This window comes from Pleurodeles waltl, chromosome 6, assembly GCF_031143425.1.
Source record: "Pleurodeles waltl isolate 20211129_DDA chromosome 6, aPleWal1.hap1.20221129, whole genome shotgun sequence".
Classification (NCBI taxonomy): domain Eukaryota; kingdom Metazoa; phylum Chordata; class Amphibia; order Caudata; family Salamandridae; genus Pleurodeles; species Pleurodeles waltl.
In genome coordinates this window covers 445127844-445147503 of record NC_090445.1, presented here as the reverse complement: position 1 = coordinate 445147503, position 19660 = coordinate 445127844, and the positions used below count along the sequence as shown (strand labels likewise).

Sequence of the window (19660 nt, the reverse complement as noted above, 5' to 3'; positions counted from 1 at the left end):
TGCAAATACCTTATGAATCCAGTATAACCTGCAATGTCACACAGATGCTATGATGGACCATCTGATTTTCAAAAATGGTTTAATATCTAGATAACCCTACCAGGTTCAACTCGCTGAGGATCATCTTCTTGAACAATGTAATGTGGAAACCATAAGTCTCTGGAGCTGGTCTCTCTAGGCATCTCTGCGGACTCTCGACTAACATTTTTTGGTTTTTATATATTGTAAACCAAGATTTGTGTAGTACGATTTCTGCTTTTGAAGTGTATCGACATCTTTATCTAATTTCAGTTCATAGCAAATGAATGTCTATTTAATGTACTAAATGCATAATATGTGGTGACCTCTTGGGGTAGCATTTTAAGTGGGAGAAGTGTGAGAACACTGGGTAGTAGGAATTGTACGGATCCTCACAGATTCTGGAATTTTCCTTCAGCTAAGTATGAGGAAAATCTGTGATTTAGCCAATGTTTGGTATTTGACGGGCATTCAGGGTAAGAAAAGATTTTCAGATCCACGCAAGCCCATCACCCCAGACTACCCTATGAACCCTGTTTTCAGAAATGTTTAGACCTGTCAGGTTACTGGGTGCTGACCACTCCCTAGCCTAAATAACACAGCTTCCCATGCCACCAGAATGGGCCAATTTGCATGGCAATCTTGATGTTTCCTTCTTCCTTACAGGTCATAGGTAGACTTTTCTTTGACCGGCAATTGACCAATCACATAAAATGGGGTGGTATTCTTATCAGGATTATTGTAGAAATGCTGTGTGGTAAACGTTTCTGAATCATGCAGATTGCATTAGCGAGGTCTGCTTTCACTTTGGTTTGCTGTGTAATGTCTGCACACACGTGCTGTGCAATACAATAAAACAAAAAAATCAATCTCTGGACTCGTGGAAAGCATTTCCCTTGCATTCCAACTTTTATTTGAGATTTTCCAGAACTGTGGAAGACCTGTTGAAGTCCACCTCACTGTGAAGGTAATGTGGTGAACATCAACGGGTCATTGCCTGCCATCAAGCAGTTAAAACCTGCCACACCCATGTGGCTAGATGTCTGGTCCAACAAGAATTGACAACAAGCTGCAATAATGTGATGGGTTATATTGCACTAACCTAGGGATTCTGCATTCCCAAGAGGCCCCACAGGATGGTAGGCTTCTGGGACTGAGTAACAGCGAAAAGTACAGTGGCCAAAGAAAGGTGGCAGGTGCTGCTAATGGCCATGCAAAGTCAAGAGAATGTTTCAGTTATCAAACATGGTCTACGGAGAAGAGGGCTAGCGAGAGAATAGAGAAAATCGAGAGAAGAGGTTCTAGAAAAGAGAAGACTGAGGGAACGAAAGGAGAGAACAGCAAAAACCATGAGGCCAAGACAGACCGGAATGGGAAGGTGGATGCAGCAGTAAATGGAAATAGGTAGTGGGGAAAAGATTGAGAGGCAGTGGGGACAGATTGGCAGAGAATAGAGGAAGTAATAGAGAGCCTAAGGGGACAAAATAATAGCTAGATACACATGGAGAAAAGGTGACTGGAGATTTTAAGAGGATTTAATTCATTTTCATGTTTTGGCCATACACCTGGCCCAATATGATTTCAACGTGCAATTTTGCACTTCAGCTTCCAAAAGGGATCTTCGTGTAAGACCCAAAAATTAATTTGCATAGTGGTCTTTAAAGTCCTAATAGAGTCTAACCATTGTTACTTGATCCACATTGCATTTTGGAAATTGCTTAACATTGGCACACTCTTGTTGTTTGTTAATATATCCTTGTTGAAAAATTAGGATGGTTCCTCTTTTAATGCATATCAACTATATCTCCATTTGCTGGTACTGTCACTGAGATGTCTATTTAGGTGATTTTGCTTTCTAGTGTACATTTAAATATGGCAGTCTCTTAACTGGCATAGAACATTAAGTTTGACTTTTATCTGTACCTATAGTAATGCAGAACAATCCCTCTGCAAGTAAATATTTTCCATTGCTAGTGCACGACAGACTTCCATGCTTTCTATATTCACCACTCAGTGTGTTCTCGTCCAATCAACGTTGGCCACATCAAGGATGGCACCTTGGGGATTCAATCCTATGCAAGGAGACTACTGCATGTGAAAGAGTGGAGAATGTCCATAATTCTGGAAGTGGAGGACTCTGTACCATCCAAATGGAAGGTACTATGCAAGTAGTTTCAGATGTTATCACAGAGCAGGATACTATGTGGTAGAAGCAAACCATGAAGTCGCCACTCTGGCCTTATAGGCAGTGCTGTCAACTCATTTATGGCTTCTATAACTGGAGATGTAACACGTCCTCAGCTAGTCCACAAGCCTGAAATGGATCCATCCTGGACTCTCACAATTACCCATGCTTTCCCATGCCTACCTATTGCTGGTTGCGGTCTAACAAAGGTCTCCATTTGTACAGCACCTTTTGCACATCCTGTAACTGTGAAGGGTATGTGATAAAGTTGGTGCCTTCAAGTCCATGCTGTTCACTGGTGCTTTTGAGCAAATGTAATGGAACTGTCCATCTTTTTGTCACAATCTCAGTCAAATTAATTGTGGGACCTTCAAAACTTCCCTTGTAAAACTTCCCTTGTAAAACTTCCCATCTAACTTCTATTTAGTGTTCAATATTGTTGCTGCCTTGGAATGTTTAAAATACTGTTTGCCACCAACTTTCAAAAATATTCTTGATGGCTATGCTCTAAGCTTTCTGTAAAGTAATTTTAAATTAATAATAAGTTAAATTTAAACGTCCATTACGAAGTTGGGGACGCTCAGCACTTGATGAATCTGAAGTTTCCTAATTGATCCTTTCGACCCTTCCAAATGTGGTGATTTCCTGATGCATAGTGTCCCAGGTAGGTCATCCTCCGACAATAAAATCTTGACTGGAGGCTGGACATCCAATTTCTGAGTTGAGGTATGGGACAGTGGTGCTTGAGGTATGGAATTTCATATGCTCTGCATTTCACAAAACAGTTTAGAAAATATACAAAGTTGTGAGCTACTCTACACCCATCTACCTTAAATTCAATCTACGTGATGAGATTTAAAGATGGATTGTAGAAAGTTGATAGTGTGCTTAAATATTGACTTTAAAAAAGCCACCTATTCCCCCACATAGAATCCTACAGTGTGCATGCAGATTATCTAAAGTGGAATATCAAAGGAACAGAATATTGAGGACAGGATATCAAATCCAATAAATTGACAGGCAAGTCAGTAAATTGCCTTACTCCACCTGTACGTACCTACTCAAATATCTTCATTTTATGTAGATGTGGAATTAGAATTAGTAAATCTATACTTCCCTATATGCACTTACCTTTCGATAGTCTGCCCTCAATATTCTTACACTGATATTCTTGGGGTTAATATTTAGTAATATAACCAGTAATTGGGGTAGGATGCACCTAAATAGCACAGCTTTAATGTTTGCTCATAGCCAGGGGACAAGCCCCCTAAAAATATACTTCTGGCTACGTTCCTGTAAGCATCTGAGTCATTTGCATATGGCACGACCTCTGTCCACCAGGATCTGGCTATCTTCCCCAAAAACTGGAAGCATGCTGAAATCTGCCACTCATGGTGGGGGGGGGGGGGGGGGGGGTGGACGACAAGGCCGACCTTCTGGATCTCAAAAACCACCACCGCATTTCACTACTGCCGTATCCAGCCAAGGTCATCAAAGGCCATCAACGCACAGCTTCCCAAACACACCGAAAATAACATCTTGGCGCTTGTTGGCATACAAAGTAGTTTTGTTCAGTGCCAGGACCTACGGTAGTTTAACTTTTTGAGAAAAACCTTTTTTGCTTTTTGCCAATGATTTTCAATGGGTGAGGGCCTGGCAGCTCTCACAACAATATTGTTACAAAGGCCATTTCAAAACAAGACATGCATTGACAAAACCAAAAGACTGACAACCGATGTCGGATCAGTTAGCTTTGCCAGTGCTTGTTTATTTTCATGCTTCCCATAACCTTCTTCAAAATGGTTTCACAGACACCCCCACTCCCCCCCCCCCTCCCCCAAATTATGGATATTTTTGGGAAATACTACTATGCATCCGCACACTTTACAAAATGGTGCCTTGGAGAAATGGTACCTAAACTTTACAGTACAAAACGTGTGTTTTTTTTTTATTTATTTTTTTACATTTTATTTTGAAAGCAAAGAATCAAACATTTTGTGAACAAGATTTTTTTATTTCCGTTAAGGACATGGAGGCAATGATCATCTCGTCTGTTCAGATACAGTTGCGGTTAAAGTTTAACAAATGCATATCTGTTTGTTATTGGTTAATGATGCTTTCCCCTTGAACAGTGGTTCCCAAACATTTTCGACCCACGGCTCCCTTGATCTATTGGCCACTGGCTGCGGCTCCCCTTTATGTTACTTTTTGTTGGCGGGTGGGGGATGTAAGCCTGGCCTAGGGAGTACATCCATTTTTCTCCCTGAAAAGAATTGGGATGACGCCAATGAAGGTATTGTAATTCTATATATAACTGTAAAAAAAAAATTTAACAGTTGTTTAATTACAGCATGCATAGGGTTTTTTAGTAAGGGGAAAATATTGGTTGACGGTAACCCTAGTAAAATGGGCAGGTCTCATTTTTATGTAGTTATAACGTAACTGTTTAAATAGTGTGAAATGTAGAATCACTTTAGTTGTGTTTAACCACCTGAGGGCGCACAAGGACAAAATTAAAAAAGAGCTGCTACAACTGAGTAGTTTTATTTTGTACGAACTGGCCCAAGGGCAATAAATAGCTCAGTGGTTCCCAAACTGTGTGCGGCGCCCCTGGCTAGTTTTGATGGCACACCAGGGAGCCGCGGCGCACAGATTGGGAACCACTGCCCTTGAACTTAACATTTCTATGCATTACTGATTTCTTCTATCTTTCAGCATCAGATCAAAAGACAGAGTGATATTATCAATACAAGGCATGTTTATGGTCTACTCTCAGAAATAAGAGGCGGATCCACAGTTATTTGAGTACTTATACTGACACCTGATATACTATTTGTTTTACTAAATTGTCAAGGGAAGTGTAGTTTTTTTAACCAAAGAATCATGGTCATTTTAGTTCTTTGTAATGTATGATTCCTTTATAGTTTGTTACATGGCTGCTGTTTATTAAAGCAAGAGAAAATGCACAATCATTCCATGTCCCTAAAAGAATTGGAAAATCTTGTTTACATATGGAAGTCCCATAACAAAAAGAACCCTCTCACTTTGTTAATTCCTAAAGGAAATGCTTTGATTCTCTCAAGATGGCTTCAGATGTGCTGCACTTTGTTATACAAACTGAATGTTGGTGTTCTAGTTTGTCATTAGACCACTGTAAAACTGCTGTATATTAGTGGGGAGTTATGACACATTGCTGCTGCTGTTAGAGGTACATGTTTTGTTCAGAATATCAAACTTTATTTTTGCGTGGTTGAGAAAGCTAGCGTGAACCTAATGAAAATGTTATTTTAGATGCTGGTGCACCTTTCATAACCTCAGAAAATCGAGAGAACACTTTTCATTCAAACATGCTTCATCAAATCCCAGCCTGGGTGGGGTCAGCATTTTTCACATGCTAAAATCGCTTTAGGATATGCCACAATCCCTAAAATTGGTATAATGCCACCAGCAAATGATTTATATTGGGACTAAAATATATCACCCTTTGTTTATGCCTGCCTTTTGTGACCCTCTAAAGCTGGCATTCCTAGAAGTCCCTTTCAAGGGGTCAAATGGGGAAGGTTAGGAGAAGGAGCCCTTGTCACCCCCTACATGCCCCTGGGCGGGTCAGGGTGTACTCACTAATTAAAATAATTTTCAGGACGCAGGGATCATGTCAATTAGTCATCTAATGGCTGCCACAACGTGTTGATCAAGTTGAGATCAGGCAATCTGGTTTGACTGGACCCTTTCAAAATGGCCAATCAGAGCATGTCTGAACACCAACAGTCTAGATATCACTCTTTAAAGCAGCTAGAGGTGGTCAAGAACAGTTTAAACACAAATTTCTCAAGTGGTCGAACAGATTTTACACCAAGTAATGAAATGCACGCTTTCTGAGTAAACTTCTAACTTTTTGTCAAATTTGGTGTAATACCATTGAGTCATTTTGCTTCCCAAATGGGAATTAACATGGGAAATCAATGTTTTGGGACTCCTTCTTCTTAGCACCCCACTTAACATTTCTTTTTTTTTTTATAAGTTTCATGAAGTCATCAAACAGCACCCTAGTTATTAGCAAAACAATGCTCTTCCTATGGGAGCTCTAACCTCTGTAGACAGTGGCGCAACAAATTCTTAGCAAGTCACCTGGGCTCTGTTCTATTATGGATTCTGTTTCACCATACATCACCATGCCAGGCACAGTCTAGTGTCCTGCAATATGCTTGCCCTGTGGCTTAGTGTCTCTACAGCTCTGGGTGCAAAGGAGTTCGCTTAGTGGCTCAGTCTGCTGCGATGTTGACCAAAAGCCAATCTCCAGAAATCTGAGAATCTAACCCACAAAACGAGATTGACTAGCAAGGATAAACTGGCTTACCAGTCCTACTTAAGTAGCAAGAGTACCACTGGGAATCTATTCCCTCAGTTTCCTAATTTAGAACATTAAAGTACAGAACATGGTTCAGAAGGGGCAACTGTCTACTCCAGCTGATCCAAACAATCTTCAGTGAAGGCATGGATGCAAAGAAGTGGAATATCACCCACAGTAGGCTCTTGAGGGCACCTCAACTCTAGAGGACCATATTTTGTAAGTGTTGGTTACAATTGCAATTTCTTGGCTACAAGGACCACAAGACTGGGAACACCTACCGGCAAAAAAACAACTGTGAAACAGTGAAATCTTCAGAGCTATACTTGATATGGAGACTGTTCAAAAGATTGGTTTAGCCACGACCAATATTGTGGTCAAAAGAGTAAACCATTCTCTCTCTGCCTGGGAAATTGGAAGCACTGATTCCTGGGTAACACTGGTTCCCCCTAAGTTGGTCCTTTGATCTATTTATATTCTGGTGCTGGTCATAGATCCTTCTTGAGTTCAGATCATCACAGCTGTGTTGCAGGACGACTTTGCTACTATGCAGGCCTCAGTTCAGATGGTCAGTAGTTTTGTCCTCTGGTCAGGGCAGTGTCTCTTCTCCAGGGCAGTTCAGCTCTCAGTATTCCAAACCGAATGCAACTGAGGAGCTATTAAATAACCCAGACTGTTCTTGGCTTTCAAGGGAGATGCAACATGAAGTTCCACACACAAGCTTTCTCTGAATTCGGTGCCCCTTCAGAGTTCTGCCTTAATGGAGAGCACTGGCTCACGTGAGTCAGTTCTCACTGAGCTATATACGTGGAGCAGTGGTAAGAACATGAGTCCAGTCACAAGCATACCATTTTCTAAATTATATTTTCATCCATTCCTACTTAAGAGGAGTAGTATAGAATCCTTGGCCAGGATAGCTGTCATATCCAGAGACCCCTGAACTCAACACAGAAAGCACCATCACTAGTGTAGATGTGGGGACCAGTCTGACTAATAAGTCAGAACCATTTTTTGGTCACTTTTCTTGTTTCAGGGAGATCTGACAATGATTGTAAGCTAGACAAGAACGAAATCCCCACAGTTTGTCCAAGGCACAGGCTACAGAGGTTCCTCAAAGTACAGTAATGTCTGATTGGCCTTCACTATGATACAGGAAACCTATTTTATGTTACGTGCAATTGACCTTCTTGCATGATAGTTATGCTTTCTGATCTCCATTGGTGCTCACAGTTGACTGTTCCTTTCTCTTCACTAGTCTTCGTTAGAATGACATGTTCTTTCCAAAGGAAGTTACTTTGCCATCTTATCTTATTCTTTTTCCACAAAGAAAAGGGATCTTAACTGTTTCAGAATTGTGATTTATGTGCCGCCTCAGAAGGTCGTTGACCATTTTTGTGCACTTTGAAACCAACTGAACAGATAGGTTGTAAATATTTGTTTTCCAAGTATGTGTATACAATTGCTAGAAACGTGCCTGATTAAAGGAAAGGTTACTTGATCTCTGACTCTCTGGTGCTTTAAGTAATTGTAAATATATTTGGAATTGTATTTATTCACTTGTTTCCATTTAATTTAATGTGCATTACTTATTTGATGTCCTTTAGCCACCACACGCTGTGTATACGAGAAGAAGCTCAAACAGCTGCTGGATCAGGGTCCGCCAGTGCCACAGACAAGGCAGAATGGGAACGGAGATATGGAGCAGTATTCGGACAGTGAAGAGGAAGGTAGAAACTCAAGTTTGCAGCACTTAGTAATGAGCGTATTGCCATATTGTAAAAAATGTCCTGGTGACAAATCATTTAATCAAAGCCTTAACATGCATCAGCATTTTTTTTAATACATGATGGGTGAGGGACATGCGCAGATATACGCGGAGACTACGATCTTTGCACATTTCACCTTTAATTTTTTTTGGTTTTGTTTTTTATATCAGGGGCCATAAAGCCCACCCTTTGCTTATCATTGGTTGGCTTTATTTTCACTGTTATGTTTGCTTCTTCCTTGGCTTGCCTTCATTTTGTGGTTGTCCATCCCTTGGCGTAAAACCTCTTTATCCCTTGCCCTTCGACTAGTCACTTTCAAGGACTACTTTCTTTTTGCTTAAGCATTACATGAGTGCATGTGTTTTCCAGCTGTTACACATGTGCTGCTCAACCCCCTCTCCCCCTACTCCTGCACCTTGTGTTGTGCTCTCCCTTTTGATTCTGTCCCCCACCATGTGCCCCATGTGGCATTCTCTTGCCTGTGTGCTTCTGTGATGTTCTCACCTCCTCCTTATGCCCCCCCCCCCCCAACCCCTGCCCTTGTGTGCTGCTTTTCCCTTTTCTTCCCCCATTGTCTCCTCCATTATCTCCACCCATAACATGAACAGTTTTTGTTTCCCCTTTATTGATGCTTTCGCAGTACTGAATTCTCCACCACTCCCAGATTCATATGGTGTCTGCCATTTTGTAATAGTAAATAAAATATTTAAAGCAGATGGTACAATTGTCGCGCCATGTGTCCTGATGCATGTGTTAGTGGAATGACAAGTGCTACCGTGCTATACAACGTCATTGTGCTGTACAGCACCAACAAAACCAATTGACAAAGCCAATGGGTCCCAAAGACGAGGCATACTGGGTGTGCCAGTGCTTGTTTTTTTTTGTTTTTTTTAAAGTGTATTGACATTGAACTGGGGAATATCTGGAAAAATGTAGAACTCTCAATAGTTTGCCAAGTTATTTATTTGATATGGTCTGTTTTCCTAACAGTTACGCTAAAGCGTTGCTGTGAGTTTAGTTTATGCATCAGTATTCATAAATATCGCCATCAATCCTATGTAAAAGCAAAATTTTTCTTTTTAATAGGATGTGCGTGTAGATTTACATAAAACTAGAAAGATAAAAACCAGCAGTTGCAATGCAATGGGTCTAGCATTTGTTCGATTTAGAGCGATTAGTGTTGTAAATCCTAACCGGACTTTTCTTGCCACATAAATTGAAAATGAAAAGTAATACAGTTTTACAAAAGTTTGCTTGCAGTCAAACGTATTGGCAGTTACGCAATTATCTATGTAGCAGGATCGATGTCATTCCCTACTGCCCAGCAAGATCACACTGCGTAGGAAATAAGAAAGTAGTCCAGAAGCCATGTGGAAAACATGGAGCTTTGTATGTTTTCAGTAGTTTACCAGTGCTCTCGGATGGCTAAAGGCATGGCATATGCATGCCTTTCACAAATGAAATCAAGTGAATTTTTAAAGGCAAGCCCATGAACCAACAAAACTTTTGGTTGTGACTTGGGCGTGATTGAACGCCCACAGAGAGATCAGAAAAGGGGCCTGAGCGCTTGTGCGTGCTTGGCCCTAAAAGTGGGGCTAAAACACGTAATGCATCATTGCCGCCCAAATTCATTTTTTTACTTTTAAAGGTTGGAACAATTAAGAAAACATTTCCTTAGGCGTACAGCCACTTGGAGGAAAACATCACTGTTATGCAGTCAACGAGCACCGTAGATGGAGAATGCAGAGCAATCAGTCGTACAGTTTTTCCAATGTGCAGTACAGATCGCAAACACTGATCTTTGGCCAGTTACATCTGTATTTTCTTTCCATGCCAGTAGTCTTGTGCATTGATTCACTTCAACATTTTTGGTGTCTTTTTACTGTAAATAACGCTCATATCTTAGTGAGGTGGTCTTTTCAAATACCTTTATATAAGGGGGAAAACTAAAAAGCATTTCTGGGTTTTCAGTGTTCTGTGAAACTTCTCTTGTCTGAATTTGGTCTTTTGTACCAAAGGGGCTTGAAGAGGGAAATCTTCCATCGCTGTCCCATTCTTTTCAAGACTCATTTGTGATACATCTGCTATGGCTCATTTTGACAGCTGTTGCCTGCCAATACAACACTGGTAGTTTTACCTTCCTTTCCAACTCCCACTTCAGATAGTCTGTCACTTTTTTGGAAGAAGAATCCTCTCCACTGCTGAACTGCAGCCACCCTTGTGGAACGAAGCCTGGATACCTGAAGCAGGCTAGTCTCATTGACGCTCGGGTGCTTTCAGGATTTCTTGATCATCATTTAGGTCCCAACTCAGTGAGACTTTGTTGTTTTGCAGAGACCTTCGGCAGCTCTGAAAAGGTAAAATACAATCCAACACTGTGAAACTGCAGCTTGGATACTCTTCCCAGCTGGTCTCCCTGGAATTCTGGAGGAAATATTTTCAAACTTTTTTTCTGGTGCCTAAAAAAAACTACAGGATTACCCTTCTAAAGCCCCAAGAACCTCAAGGGAAGACATGTAGATGCTAACAGGGTGTTGGGCAGAGTCCAACAACAAAGTCCTGTCCAGGTCCAGTTGTCACTGGTCAGCTGGGGACATCATAGTAAAGACTCCTTGCAGGTTGTTGTGTCCCTGGAGCCATACAGGTCGTCAGCCAACTACCTCTTGGAGTCCACTTCTTTGTCCTGAGTACAAGAGGGAGCATGTCCAGCCCTCCAGGGCTATTCTCAGGTCACATATAGCGGATATAGTGCTTTTATTTTCTGTAGGTCCAGAAAATGTTTGGTGAGGATGCCTTGATGTGCCACATTCATGATTGACACTAGCAAGTGGGTGAGGATGACTCCTGGGCACTCTATAGTCAGTGGGATAAACGTTCCCAGGCACTGGCCTACCCACAATTCATTAGTTCCTGTTTGCATTACTGCAAGTAGGCCAAAAAGACAGTGTCAGGGCAATTATAACATGGCCAAAGCCTTTAACCATGCTAAACCTGGCCTCTGAGAACTGAGGCTGTGTGTGGGGTGTACTATGGAAATTACTACTGTCTTCACACATCTAACACTAAAATTTACTTAGCAGGATCCTCCACAATTCTAGTGTATCGCCAGCTTATTGCTGATTTGGTCCTGCTCGATCCTTTTCAAGGTCAGACGTTTTGTGTGTACCTAGACATGCTTTTTAGGCAGGATGTGGACATGTTCCCCATGAAAATGGTGGCATGGACCAGGAACTTTCGCTGCACAAAAACGTTTGTGGCACACTATTGCATTTTTTGCTGCAACTTTGTGACGCCTCCGGTTAGTGACATTGAGTAGTTATGTGGCCTTTTATTTTGTGATGGGTGGTGAACTGAATAAATGGTTTAACTATTCACATTTTATTTTAAAATGGTGGACTTTGCAGATGTGATAGTTGGTGGTTATATTTTGAAAAGATGGTGAACAGGGGAGATGCTAATGCTCAAATTGTCCCTTGGTAACACATTTCCAATGACAAGCTGTGGTAAACAAAAACGTACATCTTCTTGCCAGGGTGCCTGCATCTAAGAGAAACAAACGTAAGTTGTGCTATTGGTTAATGTGCAGATTTAGAGGCTATTCGGAGTCCGTGTAGGCCTTTTATTGGTGTTGTCATCTGAGACTTCATTATGACAGATGTATTCCTTTGCAGGAGTGATGTTGAGTAGTTACCAGTTGAGTTTTGGTGGTACCCTTCTTATGAAAAGGTGTAAACATGGTCCGTACAAAGAACAGTGATTGCTTATTCATAAAATATATATTTTGAAACCACTTGTTTTAGCTAAACACCAACCTCCAGTTACACACCGCCTTTTAACATTTGCAAAGGGTCCGAGTCGCAGATTCTGGTCATTTGTGGCTGCAAGAAAGCCTTTTATAATGTTTTGGGACCAAAATTAGTTTGCAAAACATTAATACTTTACTGAGTACTGAAAGGAAGTGGTAGGGATCTGCAAGAGACCCCTCCTCCTTTGTGAATGGTTTTTTTTTATATATATATATATATATATTCGATGGCATGTTTAGCTGCAGATACACATGCTGTGCACATCCCGCCATCTGGTGTTGGGCTCGGAGTGTTACAAGTTGTTTTTCTTCGAAGAAGTCTTTTCGAGTCACGAGACCGAGGGACTCCTCCCATTTCGACTCCATTGCGCATGGGCGTCGACTCCATCTTAGATTGTTTTTTTTCCGCCATCGGGTTCGGACGTGTTCCTATTCGCTCCGTGTTTCGGGTCGGAAAGTTAGTTAGAATCTCGGAAAAATCGTCGGTATTGTTTGCGTTCGGTATCGGGTTAGTTACAACAGATCGACACCGAATTAAGAAGAGCTCCGGTGGCCCTTTGGGGTTTTCTTCCATCCCCGTCGGGGCCTGGTCGGCCCGGCCACGTGTCTCTTCAAGGCTGATGGAACGGACCCCATTCCGCTTCTGTCCAAAATGCCATAACAAGTATCCATATACAGATCAACATCTGGTCTGTAACTTGTGTTTGTCACCAGAACACAAGGAGGATACTTGTGAGGCCTGTCGAGCGTTTCGGTCCAGGAAGACACTCGGGGACCGAAGAGCAAGAAGACTGCAAATGGCGTCGGTGCCGACAGGACAAGAGCGTTTCGAGGAGGAGGAAGAAACATTCTCCACCCAGGAGTCGGACTCTGAGGAGATCGATCCCGAGGAAACGCCGAAAACCGTGAGTAAGACGTCGAAAACAAACTCATGAGAAAAGCGCTAAAGCCCAGGGGACGCCACCGCCAACAGGCCAAGGCTTAACCCGAAAAGTAGGTGACCGTTCATCGGCACCGAAAAAGGGCGAGCTGGTGTCGAAGTCATCCGACTCCGGTAGAGATACCGGCACACAGCAATCTCGGGCCCGAGATAGTGGCTCAGAGAAGATTCGGCACCGAGAGAGCACGACGCCGAAAGTAAAAAAAGGTTCAGTCTGAGCCGAAAAAAGCAGCCGAAAAGGTTTTGGTTCCGAAATATCCGGCCTCGGAACCGAAAACAAGTTCCTACACTGAGGAGCAAGGACTGTCCACACAAATGAAAACACATAGATTTGGACAGGAATTACAGGCAATAGAGCCAGATCACACACAAAGACGGCTCTTTATTCAAAAAGATACAGGGAAAATCAGCACTCTTCCTCCAGTCAAAATGAAACGCAAGCTTGCCTTCCAAGACAAAGACAAACAGCCACACGCAAAGGTGGCTAAACAAGTAACACCACCACCATCCCCACATCACTCTCCGCAACCATCACCGGTAGCCACTCCACCAATGATGCAATCCCCAACTCATACAGGAATGAGCCAAGATGACCCTGACGCATGGGACCTTTATGACGCACCAGTGTCAGACAATAGTCCAGAATGCTATCCTGCTAAACCATCGCCACCAGAGGATAGTACAGGCTACGCACAAGTGGTGTCAAGAGCAGCTGCATTTCATAATGTCAGCCTTCATTCAGAGCCCATTGAAGACGACTTTCTTTTTAATACACTGTCGTCCACACACAGCCAATATCAGAGTCTTCCTATGCTACCCGGAACTCTAAAACACTCCAAACAAGTGTTTGAGGAGCCTGTTAAAGGGAGAGCCATTACTCCAAGAGTAGATAAAAAATATAAATCGCAACCAACAGACCCAGTGTACATTACACAACCGCTAACACCAGACTCTGTTGTAGTGGGAGCAGCGCGCAAAAGAGCCAACTCTCCTACTTCAGGAGATGCACCACCTCCAGATAAAGAAAGTCGAAAATTCGATGCTGCAGGCAAAAGGGTGGCGGCACAGGCAGCAAACCAGTGGCGTATTGCAAATTCGCAAGCTTTACTAGCCAGATATGATAGGGCCCATTGGGATGAGATGCAACACCTTATTGAACATTTACCCAAGGAGTTCCAAAAGAGCGCAGCAAGAAGTAGAAGGACAGGGTATCTCAAATAATCAGATACGGTCAGCAATGGATGCTGCAGACACAGCTGCTAGAACTGTCAACACAGCTGTAACAATAAGGAGACATGCATGGCTGCGTACATCAGGATTTAAACCAGAGATACAGCAAGCTGTGCTGAATATACCATTCAACGGACAGCAGTTGTTTGGGCCGGAGGAGGACAGTGCGATCGAAAAACTTAAAGACACTGACACGGCCAAAGCCATGGGCGCGCTCTACTCCCCACAGAGCAGAGGCACATTTCGAAAGACACAATTTCGAGGGGGGGTTCGAGGGCAAACCACAGAAGCCACAGCCTCACAAACAAAACCCACTTACCAGAGCCAGTATCAGCGGGGAGGTTTTCGGGGACAATATAGAGGGGGACAATTTCAAAGGAACAGAGGAAAGTTCCAAAGTCCCAAAACTCCTCCAAACAAACAGTTACTTCAAGGTCACAAATCCCCAACACAACACCTGTGGGGGGGGAGACTAACCAAGTTTTACAAACATTGGGAGGAAATAACAACAGACACTTGGGTCTTAGCAATTATCCAGCATGGTTATTGCATAGAATTTATCAAATTCCCTCCAAACATTCCACAGAAAACACACAATGTCAAAACAACATATAAATCTTCTAGGACTAGAAGTTCAAGCATTGCTCCAAAAAGAAGCAATAGAGTTAGTACCAAAACAAGAACTAAACACAGGAGTTTACTCACTGTACTTTCTGATACCCAAAAAAGACAAAACTCTAAGACCCATACTAGATCTCAGAATAGTAAATACATACATCAAATCAGACCATTTTCACATGGTTACATTACAAGAAGTAATCCCACTTCTCAAACAACAAGACTACATGACAACACTGGATCTAAAGGATGCATATTTCCATATACCAATACATCCTTCACACAAGAAGTACCTAAGGTTTGTATTCCAAGGGATACATTACCAATTCAAAGTGTTGCCATTCGGAATAACAACTGTGCCAAGAGTTTTTACAAAATGTCTAGCAGTAGTAGCTGCACATATCAGAAGGCAGCAAATACATGTGTTCCCGTACCTAGACGATTGGTTAATCAAAACCAACACGCAAAAACAGTGTTCACAACACACAAATTACGTCATACAAACCCTACACAAACTAGGTTTCTCAATCAATTACTCAGTCACACCTTCTGCCGTGTCAAACACAGCAATACCTAGGAGCAACAATCAACACAGTAAAAGGAATTGCCACTCAAGTCCACAAAGAGTACAAACATTCCAAAATGTCATACAAGCCATGTATCCAAACCAAAAGATACAGGTCAAATTAGTAATGAAACTCCTAGGCATGATGTCCTCATGCATAGCCATTGTCCCAAACGCAAGGTTGCACATGCGGCCCTTACAACAGTGCCTAGCATCACAGTGGTCACAGGCACAGGGTCAACTTCTAGATCTGGTGTTGATAGACCGCCAAACATACATCTCGCTTCAATGGTGGAACAGTATAAATTTAAACCAAGGGCGGCCTTTCCAAGACCCAGTGCCACAATGCGTAATAACGACAGATGCATCCATGACAGGGTGGGGAGCACACCTCAATCAGCACAGCATCCAAGGACAATGGGACATTCACCAAAAACAGTTTCATATAAACCACTTAGAACTGTTAGCGGTATTTCTAGCTCTGAAAGCATTTCAACCCATAATAACCCACAAATACACTCTTGTCAAAACAGACAACATGACAACAATGTATTACCTAAACAAACAGGGAGGAACACACTCGACACAGTTGTGTCTCCTAACACAAAAAATATGGCATTGGGCGATTCACAACCACATTCGCCTAATAGCACAATTTATTCCAGGAATTCAGAATCAATTAGCAGACCATCTCTCTCGGGATCACCAACAGATCCACGAATGGGAAATTCACCCCCAAATACTGAACAATTACTTCAGAATGTGGGGAACGCCACAAATAGATCTATTTGCAACAAAAGAAAACTCAAAATGCCAAAACTTCGCATCCAGGTACCCACAACGTCAGTCTCAGGGCAATGCACTATGGATGAACTGGTCAGGGATATTTGCGTACGCTTTTCCCCCTCTCCCACTTCTTCCATATCTAGTAAACAAGTTGAGTCAAAACAAACTCAAACTCATACTAATAGCACCAACATGGGCAAGGCAACCTTGGTACACAACACTACTAGACCTTTCAGTAGTACCTCATATCAAACTGCCAAACAGACCAGATCTGTTAACACAACACAAACAACGGATCAGACATCCAAATCCATCATCGCTGAATCTAGCAATTTGGCTCCTGAAATCCTAAAATTCGGGCACTTAGACCTCACACAGGAATGTATGGAGGTCATAAAACAGGCTAGAAAACCTACCACTAGACACTGTTATGCAAATAAGTGGAAAAGATTTGTTTATTACTGCCATAATAATCAAATTCAACCTTTACACGCATCTGCAAAAGAAATAGTAGGATACTTACTACATTTGCAAAAATCTAACCTAGCTTTCTCTTCCATTAAAATACATCTTACGGCAATTTCTGCTTACCTACAAATTACGCACTCAATTTCATTGTTTAGGATACCAGTCATAAGGGCGTTTATGGAAGGCCTAAAGAGAATTATACCACCAAGAACACCACCAGTTCCTTCATGGAACCTCAACATTGTCCTAACACGACTCATGGGTCCACCTTTTGAGCCCATGCACTCTTGTGAAATGCAATACTTAACGTGGAAAGTTGCATTTTTAATTGCCATCACATCTCTAAGAAGAGTGAGTGAAATTCAAGCATTTACCATTCAAGAACCATTTATTCAAATACACAAAAATAAAGTTGTTCTACGGACCAATCCTAAATTTTTACCAAAAGTAATCTCACCGTTCCACTTAAATCAAACGGTAGAATTACCAGTGTTCTTCCCACAGCCAGATTCTGTAGCCGAAAGAGCACTACGTACATTAGACATCAAAAGAGCACTAATGTACTACATCGACAGAACAAAACTAATTCGAAAGACAAAACAACTATTTATCGCCTTTCTAAAACCTCATACAGGAAATCCAATTTCAAAACAAGGCATTGCTAGATGGATAGTTAAGTGCATTCAAACCTGCTATCTTAAAGCTAAAAGAGAACTGCCTATTACACCAAAGGCACACTCAACCAGAAAGAAAGGTGCTACCATGGCCTTTCTAGGAAATATTCCAATGAACGAAATATGTAAGGCAGCAACATGGTCTACGCCTCATACATTTACCAAGCACTACTGTTTAGATGTGCTAACTGCACAACAAGCAACAGTAGGTCAAGCTGTATTAAGAACATTATTTCAAACTACTTCAACTCCTACAGGCTGATCCACCGCTTTTTGGGGAGATAACTGCTTACTAGTCTATGCACAGCATGTGTATCTGCAGCTACACATGCCATCGAACGGAAAATGTCACTTACCCAGTGTACATCTGTTCGTGGCATTAATCGCTGCAGATTCACATGCGCCCACCCGCCTCCCCGGGAGCCTGTAGCTGTTTAGAAGTAGATCTTAAACATTTGTACATTTGAAAATATATTACTTAACTTTATTATGTACATACGCATTCACTCCATTGCATGGGCACTATTACTAGCATACACAACTCCTACCTCACCCTCTGCGGGCAAAACAATCTAAGATGGAGTCGACGCCCATGCGCAATGGAGTCGAAATGGGAGGAGTCCCTCGGTCTCGTGACTCGAAAAGACTTCTTCGAAGAAAAACAACTTGTAACACTCCGAGCCCAACACCAGATGGCGGGATGTGCACAGCATGTGAATCTGCAGCGACTAATGCCACGAACAGATGTACACTGGGTAAGTGACATTTTCCATATATAACTATTTAAAAGCAATCGCAGACATGATGGTTTTCTGACTTCAGTACACCACCATCCCTGTGATGGCTCAGAAACCTAGTCAATTTCAATTTCCTTCCTACCTCATTAATATTTGAGATATTGAACCCTCTACTAATCAGATTTTTGCAAACCGACCAATTAGAACAGAGGTTGGCTTGCAAAAAAAAAAACAATGGATTCGGATAAAGTTGGTGCGCAGTTAGCATTCCCTTTTATCAAATCCATTTGTAGGATATCTGGCCCTTTATCTTCTGCATATTTTACAGCAGCCTGTTGTACACTTTGAATATTACGACTTTAAAAATGAACGTATTGCACAGTTCTTTCTATCTGACTGGGAATGAAAAAATGTGTATGTGTATTTGTATGTGTATATATGTGTGTGTATATATGTCTAGGTCTGTGTGTGTCTCTCTGTGTCTCTGTCTCTCTCTCTCTGTCTGTCTGTCTCATTGGCGCCACCCCGGCGTGCTGACATCAGTTCTTTTCTTTCTGTACCAGCCTACGCGCAGATCTGGAGAAGAGCTACCACAGGCATTTCTTTTTTTATTTTTACTAACTACAACATTTTGTCATTCATTTTTGACGAGTTCTGGTTTGCGTTGAGGAATGTCACGTAAAACTGGACTTAAACCCTGCGACTCCTGTCACCGCATGATGTTGGTGACTGATCCACACCTTGTGTGCCTCTGGTGTTTGGAGCGCGACTACGACCCGAAGTCATGCTAGAGTGTCGGGCCATGAACCCGAAAGCTTTGAGGGAGCGGTCCCTAAAGCTCATGGCGGCCTGACATTCTACTCCACGTCGTTCGCGTTCCCGTTCGAGAGGAAGGGCAGGAGACCGGTTGCGGAGTCATCAACATTCATCTTCGTCCAAGTCATCTGGACATTCGGGTAAGAAGTCGTCAACCCGTTCAAGCGACACAAGAAGAGCGTCAACACTCTAGGCCTCAGTCTACAGAGCTTCTGAGTCTGCTCCGCGCCACCCCGATATTCTGGGAGCCGGTGCTAACCCGGCCCAACTTAGAGTTCTGTGAGGCCGTGCGCCTCATATTTGGGCAGCCCAACCCACCCATGGCACCTTCAGGCCCAGGGGAGTCTGTGAGGGCCCCCTCGAGTTCCAAGTCAGCGACTTCGGTCCCGACTCCGGAGAGCACCTCAGGATCCGCTTCTGGATCTGTCCCAATGCCAGTCATGCCAACGCCACCTTCCCTGGTGTCTGGTGAGACGTTGACGCTCCCTGCTTTGATTGGGTCCACAATCAACATCAACCCTATACTTATTACCAATGAGCCAGAGCCGGCACAACATCGCTCCACGCCAATTCAGTTTTCAGTGGGCTCTGCTGTGCCCATGGCTGATCCTGAACCCCATTTCTATGGGTATGGATATGGGGATAGTGTAGAGGGATCGCTGGCCCCTTTAGACGACCAGCTTGAGCCTGAACTGGACTGGGTA

At 42.6% G+C, this 19660-nt stretch overlaps 1 protein-coding gene across 4 annotated transcripts in view; it reads left to right on the top strand.

Moving 5' to 3' along the window:
- Positions 1–19660, top strand: part of LEMD1 (LEM domain containing 1) — a 353053-nt gene that overhangs the window by 181469 nt on the left and 151924 nt on the right. For all 4 annotated transcript variants that reach the window (XM_069238551.1, XM_069238549.1, XM_069238547.1 and 1 more), the window contains exon 3: positions 8156–8278. In XM_069238551.1, coding sequence (XP_069094652.1) covers positions 8156–8278 — 123 coding nt within the window. The remainder of the gene's footprint in view (positions 1–8155; positions 8279–19660) is intronic.